This window comes from Heterocephalus glaber, unplaced genomic scaffold (assembly GCF_053883595.1).
Source record: "Heterocephalus glaber isolate CG9 unplaced genomic scaffold, H.glaber_assembly_v1.0 deba00001442, whole genome shotgun sequence".
Classification (NCBI taxonomy): domain Eukaryota; kingdom Metazoa; phylum Chordata; class Mammalia; order Rodentia; family Bathyergidae; genus Heterocephalus; species Heterocephalus glaber.
Genome location: NW_028258296.1, coordinates 49,764,480 through 49,776,519, shown reverse-complemented (window position 1 = coordinate 49,776,519; position 12,040 = coordinate 49,764,480). Strand labels below are relative to the sequence as shown.

Sequence of the window (12,040 nt, the reverse complement as noted above, 5' to 3'; positions counted from 1 at the left end):
ATCACTGGTCATTCGAGAGATGCAAATGAACACAACCCTGAGATTCCACTTCACTCCAGAAAGAATGGCTGCTATCATGAAATCCACCAATAACAAATGCTGGTGGGGCTTTGGGGAAAGAGGAACCCTGCTCCACTGCTGGTGGGAGTGTAGACTGGTGCAACCACTGTGGAAATCAGTATAGAGATACCTCAAAGAACTAGGACTGGAGGTCCCATTTGACCCAGCTATTCCCCTGTTGGGAATCTTCCCCAAAGAATTAAAAGAATCATACTACAGTGATATATGTGCACCCATGTTCATAGCAGCACAGTTTGTAATAGCTAAAACTTGGAAACAGCCCAAATGCCCATCAACTGGAGACTGGATAAAGAAAATGTCATTTTTTAAATAAAATGGCGTACTACTCAGACATAAAAAATGAGAAATTGGAGACATTTATTGCTAAATGGATGCACATTGAGGCGATATTCTTGTGTGAAATAAATAGGACACAGATGTGTAAATACCGAATAGTTTCTCTAATGTGAGAAACTGAAAGTGTAAATAAGGACTAAAAGGTATAATCGATAATGTGAAATAGGAAGAAAAGGGACAAAGGGGAAGGGGAAGTAAGAGGGGTAGGGGAAAGGAAAGAAGGGAATGGAATTAATATGAGAAAATGAAAAAATGGAAACAAAGTCTTTATAAATAGGGAGGAATGGAGGGGTTGAAGGGAGAGCAGGGGAAGGGGAAAAAATAAGAACCAAGAGAGATTACGTAAAGGTGCAAATTTCCAATGATGAATGTCATTGTATTGTATACCTAAAATGTACCAATAAAAGGATATACAGAAAAAAAAAGAAAGGAAAAAGGATTCCAGTGACATAGAAGGAGAGCAGAAAGGGCCAAGGAGGGTAAGAGGAGCATGTCTGGGGGCAGAGGGAGGAGGCAGAGTGTGGAGCAAGGGCAATGGTGGGGAAGCACAAGTCAGGAAGCGCCCCAAGAGCTCATGTTCCTGGAGTGAGAGCTAGGGGAGGTGAAGAGAAGGAGGAAGGTCCTGATGCCGGCCTGAGCAGTCCTTCTAGCTCACTAGACAAGGGCCCACTACTGGCTTCTTTGAGCGACGAGGTCAGAGCAGGGCTTTGAGAAGCTGCCTGTGGATGGCAGGGATAAGAAGCATTGGATGAAGCAAGGTGAAGATCTGGCTGTCAGGTGGGAGATAGTTCCCATAACCTGGGGTACAGAAGTGAGGATGAAAAGAAAAGTATGGTCTCAAAGTGTGCCACCACAGCAGAGCCAAGGAGGCTAGATAGAGTACTTCATAGAGGACAAGGAGGGAAATATCAGAGTCCAGGGGTGAGCTAGGTCTTGGTGCTGGTGGATGAAGACACACTGGTTCTAGTAAGAGGAAAAGGAAAATAGACATAAGAACATTTAGGAAGATTGAGAAGATGATCACAAAACATAATAGTGGCAGAACTGCTTTGTAATTCATCAATTAGTCCAAAATGGGGCTGATGCTGTTGGAATCAGAAGATAAAATAAATAAAGGAACACAGAAGGAAAGAGATATCAACACACTTGTTGAGGATCTGGGGTTTGGATGTCTTGTATCAAAAATGCCAGTATCTGTGAAAAGTTGTCCTCATAAAGATGGAGGTTCAGAACTCTCTCCAAAGGAGCAGGTGGGCTAGAGATCCATGTATGGGCATCTGCTGCCCAGAAAGCTCAGGAACTTCTCAAGAGGATGAGCTGATCAAAGGATACAGTGGATAAGGCAATGGGGAGCAAGGAGCAGATTGTTCCTTACTTCCATTAGAACTAAATTTTAGTCAATTTTTCTTCATTTCCCTGTTCAGATTCTAACAAAGTGTTATAAATTTGGATATAAAAGTATGAATTTCAATTTTGTTTCTTCTCCCTTAATTCACCTGATGAAAGATATTATGTACTTTTTTTTGAAGAATGAAATGAAACAAGAAAAAAAGCAGAAGTAAAAGGCTTGAATTAGCTGCCAACAAATAATCAATTCTTTAAGAGTTTGCTGGACATTTGTCAGCAAGACCGTTAGCCAGCAAATCTGATAGTGGTCAAAGCCCAGATACACCACCTCCTTCTCTGCATGGCTGGCTGACAAACTGGAGCAAACAAAATCATTCTTCGAAATAACCAAAGAGAAAACAATTTGGTGATTTCCTTCTTGGTATCTCACCAAAGAGCTATCTGCTTCCAGCTGAATGAAAGCACAGTATTGAGAAGAACTCACTGTTTCAAAGCACACTGGCAATGTGGTGGGTAGCCCTGTGCACAAAGTCAAAAAGAATCCATGACTAACTATGGTGGACAGAAAACAGGGGGCAAGATTCTCTGGCCTTCCCCATTCAGTTTTTCCCTTCATTCTCCTGGTAGTTTTTGAGGTCCTACTACACGCAAGACACTGCACATGGCCATGCCATGATTGAAATAAATGTTACATATCTTCTACAGCATGCTCAGGGGGACAGAGAGAAGGCTGTGCAGTATCCTGGGAAAAATGAGAGATACACTCTAGGGGACAGGGTAAGCAGCTACACAGATGAATGCAATATGCTGTCCCCTCCAGGACCTCGTGGACAATCAGACACAGGCCAACACTTGCTTTGAAAGTAGTCTGGGGGAGGGAAAGCAGAGTGCTGGGAAAAGGCATGGGTGGAGGGTGCTCAGAGAGGGAATAATCAGCAATGGACCCGAAGATGACACGGAGAGACCAAAATTACTGTGAATTAACAGATCTGGTGAGTACCCACTCGATCCTAGCGACTACCCTGAGAAATAGCATTTATTGTCCACACTTATCAATGAGAAAACAGAGACTCAGAAAGATTAAGTGGATTTCTTCTTACTAATAAGTAGTTGAGCTGGATAGCCAAAGTTTTCTAACCTTACATCCAATGCAGAATTCTTTTTATTACACAAATGTAGCAGGAAAGAACACACACATGTGTGTGCAGATAGGCTATTCTGAAGTTCTGAAGTTCAGGTGGTTGTTTGTTTTTATGGTGCTTGGGGTTGAACCCAGTGCCTCACACATTCTGAGCAAGTGCTCTACTACTGAGCTACACCCCCAGCCCTTTGTTGTTTTTTTGTTTTGTTTTTTTTTGAGACAGAGTCTCATTAATTTGCCCAGACTGGCCTCAAACTTGCAATTCTCCTGCCTCAGCCTCCCAAGTAGCTGGGATCACAGGTGCGCTCCACCACACCTTGCTAGGGGATCATGTTTGATTGGAGGGATCTTATAAGGCTTCAAAGAGAAAGTGGTGTCTATGCGAAGCTTGGAAAGTAGGTTGGAAGCAAAATGACCTGCGAGACAGGGCAGGAGAGATGGGAGAAAAGACAGAATTGGAAGTTAGTGGAGCACTCTCTGGTGTCCCTCTAACACCTGTGATCCCCCTGAGAAGAAGACGAGAAGATGTGGGGAGAGAGATTGACAGGGGTGGTGGCATTTCCTATGCATCTACAGGAGTGAACAGGGGCTCAGCAGGAGCAGCTGAAGGACCCCCAGAGCAGAGCTGTCCCAGGATAACTTGACTGAAGGGTCAGCAGTGTTACTGGTGCCAACTGCAGTGCAATGTAGGGTCTTCTTGGGTGCAGACAGGTTCATGCTATTTGGTCTTTACTAGCATAAAAACAAATAATAAAAAGGAAATACATGTTTAAGAATGAAAGGTAAAGGGAGGGAGGATGGAGGGAAGAGCAGACTGGCTTAGTTATCCCAGTGGTGGGATTCTATTTGGCTCCACTTCTGTGACTTTGGCCTGTTGGTTGATTTTCTGTGAATCAGTTTCCTTGTATATGAAAAATAGTAATTTCTAACCCTGCTCACAAACGATTGAGAAGTTAGAAACGAACACATATGAAAAGTGCATAAACTTCCCCCAGAGATGGACCACTAGCAGTCGCCTGTTTCTGTGTGTGGGGTGGTGGTTGAATATATGCATGTAGTTGGGTAGCATGGTCCCAGAGCCACAAGTCTCTTGCCAAGCACGCTGGCTTGAGAATTCATAGCAAGGGCTCTGAGTCACCAGATCTCAGAGCTAACTCGGGGCTATTGTCTGAAAGAGAGTGTTCAGTGCCCAGGCTTTGGGCAGGACATGTCTCCAGCAGCACTTCCCAGCGCCTTTCCAGGGGAATCAAACTGCTGGGCAGGACCAGCACCTTCACATCTGAGATGCAGGTGCCTTGGGCACCCGCACTGTCCACCCTCTGTTGCCTCAAGGAATCTGAAAGTGATGTTCTCAAGCCCACACCATGCAACTGGGCAGGATTTGAGGGGCTCCATCCCTTCCAAAGAGAGGGTAACCACACACCCAAACCCTCTGAGCCCCATTTTAGGCCTGCCACTCCTGTGTAAGTATTGCTAGCAACCTCTTCCTTCCCAGAAGTGCCCCTGTCTGGATGATAAATGTAGGGTCTTCTTGCCCATAAACTACCCCGAAAAACCTCCTGGGACCCTCTTAGGAGGTCTGCTCTGACCTTTGCTACTACTTCCCACTGCTTCGTTGGCTAATCTTCCTGTCTTCCACCCCAGGTGCACAGCGTAATGTCCATGTTGTTCTACACTCTGATCACAGTGTTTCTGATCGGCATCCAGGCAGAACCCTACTCAGACAGCCATGTCCCATCAGGAGACACCGCCCCCCAAGCCCATTGGACCAAACTCCAGCACTCCCTTGACACCGCCCTCCGAAGAGCCCGCAGCGCCCCTGCGGCACCGATAGCTGCCCGGGTGGCAGGGCAGACCCGCAACATCACTGTGGACCCCAGACTGTTTAAGAAACGGCGACTGCACTCGCCCCGCGTGCTCTTCAGCACCCAGCCCCCGCCCCTGGCTGCAGACACTCAGGATCTGGACTTGGAGTTGGCTGGTGCGGCGTCCGGCAACAGGACTCACAGGAGCAAGCGGTCCCCCACCCACCCGGTCTTCCACATGGGGGAGTTCTCGGTGTGCGACAGCGTCAGCGTGTGGGTTGGGGATAAGACTGTAGCCACGGACATCAAGGGCAAGGAGGTGACAGTGTTGGCAGAGGTAAACATTAACAACAATGTGTTCAAACAGTACTTTTTTGAGACCAAGTGCCGGGATCCCAGTCCCGTGGACAGCGGGTGCCGGGGCATTGACTCCAAGCACTGGAACTCATACTGTACCACGACCCACACCTTCGTCAAGGCGTTGACCACGGATGACAAGCAGGCTGCCTGGCGCTTCATCCGGATAGACACAGCCTGCGTGTGCGTGCTCAGCAGGAAGGCATCCAGAAGAGGCTGATCCTCCTGCAGCCCCATTCCCCACCCCCTCCACACTCCTGGGCCCCTCCCTACCTCAACCTGTAAATTATTTTAAATTATAAGGACTGCATGGTAATTTATAGTTTATACAGTTTTAAAAAATCATTATTTATTAAATTTTTGAAGCATCCCATGTGCTGGCACTGGAGTCCTTTTCTCAGGATTGTTTGCAAGCTTTGGCAACATGCAGGCTGAATTGTCCCCTGCAATGCCTAGTCCTTCCTGAGGCCCAGCTGTAAATACAGGCCACTCTCTCACCCCAGCCATAGCACAAAGACTTCAGGGAAGGGAGGTTAAGTGGTTGCAGATATTAGCCTAAGTGGAGCATGATTAGGAAGGGGTATCTGAGGACTGTAACTTTGTTCTACATTCCAGAGCCAAATCTACCTAATCCTTGGATTACCTACCCCACAGCCCAGATTGGAGCTTTGATTGCTTCACTTGGGGAAGTTGGTGGCCTCTCATCAGAAGAAAGATCACCGTTGCCCCCGACCTCAGAGAGGCCCCAACGGGATCCGGGGGAGACTCACTGTGTAGAAAGGAGGAGGCCTGCACCAAAGCCCTGGGAAGCTGCTTGTTTTTAGGGGGAGATCTGCTGTCTGGAAGAGTCGTAACAAAATAATCTCACAAGGCCTGTCACGGTAGATCTGATTTCATGTTACGATTGCCTCAGTGCTGATGGCTGCTCCTCCGCTTATCCCTGGTGGCTTTCTGCCGAAAGACTTCATTACCCCGGGAAAACATTAGGGCCTCCGACACTCTTGCCACCCACGAGCAGCCCCACCAGCAACTTCCACTGGCCCCACCATCAGCTCACAACCAGAGAAGCCAGGGACTGTGCTTTTGAAAGCATTTTTATTCTTAATGGGATGATTTCCATAGGTGGCCGAAGGTGGCTGGGGCCATGAGAGTGGTGACGAGGATGGAAGGAGGACGGAACTAAATGGAGTGCGCACCAGCAGCAAGTCCAGGAAGCTGCAGGCCAGACAGGAGCTAAGCCAGGAGGCAACAATGGCTCTGTGCTCCTCCTAATAGCCAAAGGAAACAGGGGAGGCAGCAAGAAGGGCCAGACAGGTTATGAGCAAGGGGGAGGAAGAACAGAGCAGCAGAGGGGAGGCATCCTCTCATCTTTACCCAACCCTCCAGGAAGTCCAACACCCTTTGGATTAGTAGCTTTGCGGTTTTGTTTTGGTTTGGTTTGGTTTTTTTGGTTTTTTATTAATTGTATTGGTACATTTTAGGAATACAATATAATGACATTCATCATTGGAAATTTGCACCTTTACGTAATCTCTCTTGGTTCTTATTTTTTCTGCATGTTTTGTTTTGTTTTTAATGTGCTCAAGAACACTGGATGTCTCACAGGCAAATTAGAGAGAGATGAAAGTGACAGACAGACTGCAGGATCCACTCCGAAGCAGGGTTTGACCCAGCCTCACTCTTCCACCTTCTCCTGCAACCTTCCTTCTGTATTTTTCCTCGAGCCCGAATCCATATATTCCACATGGAAATTTTACTCTCCTGTCCATTGTCCCCTTTTTCTCCGAGGATAAAATGCCTACTCTGGGTTTAAGACAACAGGACCAAGTTGTCCAGTGGCTAAAAAAGCAATTGGTGGTGTTCATTTCTTCTACAACTCTGACTGTCCTGCTCCACCCCCAACCCAATCCAAATAGGGCAAATTGGAATGGCAGGGAGCTTTGGCACGAGAACCATTTGATTAGGGGAAAGCATGATGAAATGTGCCCTGTTTTTTCTATCAAAGCTACTACAATTGGAATAAAGATTTATATTCAAGAAACACCAACCAGAACATTCTGTGCTGAGATGCTTGGTCAGATAAAGGCCTCAGAAAGGGAGCCCTGCCACTGACCTGTGTCTGTGGGTTTTTGCAGAGTTCCGGTGCCAGGGGCTCAGCTGTCCTCAGCTTCTTCCACAGACAGATTCTAGGGCTCTTTTCTTTGTGGCTGGACAGGGCTGCTGGGTGCAGAATATGAGGAAAGAGTAGTGGGGAGGGAGGCATTCGGAAGCTCCTAGCGGGACAATTCTGACAAGAGCTACTCCCAGCGCTGCAAGACTCTTGGGACATCTGAAAAATGTCTGGCTCCCGAGGCCTGCTTAGAAGAAAGACTTGCCATCTAAATCTCTGAGAAAGAACGGAGACCGAAGGCACCTTGTTTCCATGCATTTTGCTGGTAAGAGGAGGCCCCCTTCACCCCCAAAACACTGCCCACTTTGCCAAAGGCGGAACTCATTTCTGCAAACCCTCTGGAGTCCCAGCATGGGAGCCAATGTTTTCTCACAGTACCAGGGGATATCAGTTTGGCCAAGCAGAGTCAAAGCGGTCCAAGAACAACTCCGTGCCTGGTGGTTTCCTCAGCTTGGACTCTACCCCCCACATAGGGGGAGCTCAGGGTTTCAGACCCACCCGGCTTCCCCTGAGAGGCCAGCCAGGTCATCAGGCTGTAGCCACTTGAGCACTTGAAGAAACAGCCCCAAACTTCCCCTCACATTCTGCTGAGGAGCAGCAGTACGTCCTTTTACTTGCCTTCCAGTACCTCACTGAGACTTTGCTGCCTAGGGTCCCCAAAAGGCCAGAGAGGGAAAGCAAGTACCCTCTCCTCTGGCAACTTCCTCCCCCGGCAGGCAAGCAGGTGTTCTCCAGTAAGCAAAGAAATCTAGTGCTCCCCACTCATCCTCAGCCCCGAGCAGACCAACTCTCCCAGAAGGCTCCAGTGTGCTGTGCTGAAGGCAAAGTGTCTGGTTCAGGAGGTGACAGCAGGTTGAGGCCCAGGACTCCAGGCCATGTTCCCAGTTCATTCCTTGAACCTCCCTTCCCCCAGCCAGAGTGCCAGCCTCCCCAGAACTGCTTTCCCTCCTAGCAGGAAGCTGCCATGGGGTGCAGGTTTTCAGCAACTATCAAGCAGTTAGATTTGATTTCTCCTAAAAATCTTCTGCACCTTGGGGGAGGATCTGTCCCACATCTAGAATAGAGGACAGCAGGCAGGGTGTGTATTCTTTGCTCCTGGAAGAAAAGACAGACAAGGGAAGCAGAACAGAATGGGAGCACAGGAACCTGGATTCAGATTGACCTCAGTCTTCCCACCAAAGCTTAGAATAGAACAGTGGGAGGCACTGGGCCACTCGGAGTGAAGGTCTAAGCCAACCTGGGGGGTAAGGAAGCAGCCCCTGTGTGATTGTGCATACTGGGATGCCATCAGCAGAGCTGGGTGCTAGGCTCGGCCCCCCCCCATTCCTCTCCATGAAACCTTGGCGAGCCTTAGCTTCTCTTAGAACCTGGTTTTCACAGTTGTGGAATGAAAATAGTCATTCCTATGTCCAAGGGTTGTAAGCACACAACAAAACGGTACTTGAAGCCAGTGAAGTCCTATGCAAATATGAAGCAAAGTAATTTATTCCAAACTTAGCAATGCTGGTATTGATTTAGTAGAGAAGCTATGATGGTGCTCACTAGATGTTTGCTTAGGTGTTTTTTGGTGAATATGTAGATCAGGTAAGGAAGCCTAGTAGTCAGAAGACATCGTGAAATATGGTTGTAATAGAACCAGGCTCGAGAGGGTAAGAGCAAGAATGGCAATTGTTCAGCTTCACTCTGGCCTGAATATGGCCTCAAGGAAGCCATCTAGTTTCTAGAAATTCTACTGTAGTGAGTAAGAGCATGAGCTTTGGGGTCATGAAAACCAGGCATTCCTATTAAGGCTGTGTCACCTTAAGCACTTTGCTTGACTTTTCATAATTTCTTTATTTGTGAAAAGCAAACAATTACAATGTTTTTCTCAGTGCTACATCTACATCTATATCTATGTCTATATCTATATCTGCCTGGCACTTAAGGAGCGTATAAAACATTTTAGTTTTGAAAAGCAGAGTTGTCTGAAAAACCCTAAAAGGATATTAGAATGACTGGAATAGCTTTCCACAAGGCAAGGAGTTTCATGAGCAGGCAGTTTTACAGCTGAATTGTAGGCTTCATGCAGTGACAAGCAATAATGACCTGCTATTAGTCGCTGAGAGCTTGCAGTATGCCCACATGGGCCCGAGCACTTTGTGTGCATTATGTCTGAGCAAGCTTTGACACTCTGAGACCAATGACCACCTTATATGGCCAGGAAGGCTGTACTTTCTGCTTGCATGCAGCACAGCCAGAACTCTGGCTCCACTGTTCTCTGGGAAGTTTACTCCCCCCGCCTTTGGCAAGTATAAACCATTGGCTCTGAGTGTTGCCTCGTGTCAAGCACATGGGGTGTGTTCTGCTGCAATTCACTTGGGTCTTCAACTTGAGAAGCTCTGGCCTTCTCAAGGTTCACCCGGGCTTGTGGAGATAGCTCAAGGGACTGAGGTCAAGAGTAAGTTGGGAAGACCTTCCTCCATCCACAGCAGAGGGGAGTCCTCCACCCCAGGGCTGCTCCCTAACATACAGATGCATTACATCTGTGTCCCTTCAGCACTGAACCTCATGTGGCATGCCGCAAATACTCAATCAGTATCTTGGAACAGGTAAGGCAGAATTTAGTTCCCATCTCTCTCCAGAGCCACCACCTACCCCTGTGTCCTGTGTCCCAAACCAACCCTGTGTAAATGGGGTGAGCGAAGACAAGGCCCTTCTGGAGGCCACAGCATGGCAGGCATCTGAGTTCCTTTCAGAGGAGTGTGTCACAGTAGGAGCACAATAAGACTGACTGCCAGGGTCAAAGCTTAGCTCACCACTAGCTAGTCATGAGCAGGTCATATTCCAAATGATGACCACAGTGAAAAGAAGCAATCCGATAGAAAGAGTAATTCCGGGAAGACTTCCTAGAGGTAACAACTTTTGAACTGTGTTTGGAAAATGGAAATTAAGTGAAATTATTGTCCTAGACTAAGACACAGTCCCGAATTATAAACAAGGTATAGTCCAACCTAGATTGTCCAGTCCTGGATAGGAGAGTGAGAAGAATTGTCTCTCTATTTTCTCACCTGGTTCTGAGTTACAACTGGAAGAGGCAGTAACTTTTGCTAAATCAGAAATAGCCTGGGGAAATTCAGAGAAATCTGGATGGACACAAAGTCCCCATATGGTTTCCACAAAATCTGGTCTGTATTCGGATCAAAATACCAAGAGCTGGTCAAATAGCTTATTGAAAATGAGACCTCCTCCAGCCAACTCATCTGGGTTTCCTCAATCCCCAAAGCAAGAAGGGGAAAAAGGCTCTCCAAGGAGGCACCATGCTCCCTGGCTCTAGGGTTAGACCTGTGTTGGAGAGAAGGGGGGTGAGGACTTGGACTGAAGTCCAGTGCCACAGCTAGCACAGTCTCGGGCTTGGCAGCCTCTCCGCCTTTATCTCACCCTCACCATTCCTTTCACTTTGACATAATAAAAGTGCAACTTGCACACTGTGTCGAGATTGCATATGATAATTGGAAACATGTGTCTGCTCTGGCATCCCTTCAAAGGGCTTGGGAGCTCTAACTTGGGCTGTCTTCTGATTGCAATAGCAATTCCTGAAGCTGGCTCTCCAGCCTCACATTCCTTCAGCTGCACCTTAGTGTTAACTCTTGCCAGGAGAAGCTGCTGCATACAGGGCTCGCTCCCAAGATTCTGTAGAGGCTGGCAGTCACAGGCCCCCAAGTGCACAGCGAGGTTCTGGGTTTGGCACCTGAGCGCCAACTTTCCACAGCACAAACTAGCAGGTTCACTTTCCTTTTTCCAGAGACAGCACACTGACAGGCTGACACCCAGGGTGTCCTTTGGGACACTGCGTAGACTGTCAAGGGATGTGATGCTGGATCCTCACTCAGCCAGCAGGGTAGTGTTTTGTATTATTTTGGGTTTTGCTGAAAAAATATCAGATGTCATTACCTCACCAGGAGATTCCTAGAGGACCTGACTCTTCACTAGAATCCTCCCAGGCTAGGTGACTGATAGGAGAGGCTGAGGCCCTTGTGCAGTTCAGCAAAAACTGAGTCTTTGATGTGAAATTTTCAAAATGTCATGAGCAACCTGGAGCAGGTGGAGGAGTAAGATGGACCCCTGTCTCCCAGGCTCTTACGCTCACATTGGAGGCTGAATGGAAGATGTGGGTCTTTCGGCTTTCAGTCTGAATGTGGCTGTAGACCACGTGCCTACAGCACAGGGAGCATTTTTAACAGCTCCCATGTGATAGCCATGGTGCTCCCCGTGGTGGTCCCCTGGGGACCGCACTTTGAACAGCATAGTCCTGGATCACAAAAGGCCTCCCCATGATCTGGTCCTCGGTTCTCACCTAAGGATTTCACAAGCCTCATTTCTTTGGTTCTTGGAATCTGAATTTGTCTTGGGTAGAGTAATCCTGACTCTAGGTCCAGCCCTTGGGACTCCAACCACTCTGCCTTAAACACCTGGCCCATGTCCCACAGTTTAGCTCTGTTCTCTTCCCTTCCTGAGGAGGAGCTAGAAAGGGGCCCATTCCACTAATATCATATCAGAAAGAAAGTGATGGGGGCTACAACCAAGTTCTCAGAATGTTGCGACTCATTCCAAAGGAGAGCTGGAGGTGGAGGCAGGCAGGGGACAGAGTGTGAGGCAGGTGAGACAGGAAGAAAGTAAAGCACCTGCTACACAGCACCAGGCCTGGTCCCGGTTGTAGGGGAAAAAAGACTTGCTGACAAGCAAAGCATCACAGTGGAGACCTGATGCAGTGTTGCCCTCTTCAAATAAACCTGAGCCAGCTTCCTTTCTTCCCTCAAGAAGAAT

The 12,040-nt window shown here is 47.8% G+C and overlaps 1 protein-coding gene across 4 annotated transcripts in view; it reads left to right on the top strand.

Annotated features, from left to right (window-relative positions):
- Ngf (nerve growth factor) overlaps window positions 1-5,437 on the top strand; it is a 59,463-nt gene extending 54,026 nt beyond the window's left edge. For all 4 annotated transcript variants that reach the window (XM_004853789.4, XM_087213303.1, XM_087213302.1 and 1 more), the window contains one exon: window positions 4,550-5,437. In XM_004853789.4, the coding sequence (XP_004853846.1) occupies window positions 4,562-5,287 (726 nt within the window). In that variant the 5' untranslated portion in view covers window positions 4,550-4,561 and the 3' untranslated portion in view covers window positions 5,288-5,437. The remainder of the gene's footprint in view (window positions 1-4,549) is intronic.
- Window positions 5,438-12,040: the final 6,603 nt, after the last annotated feature.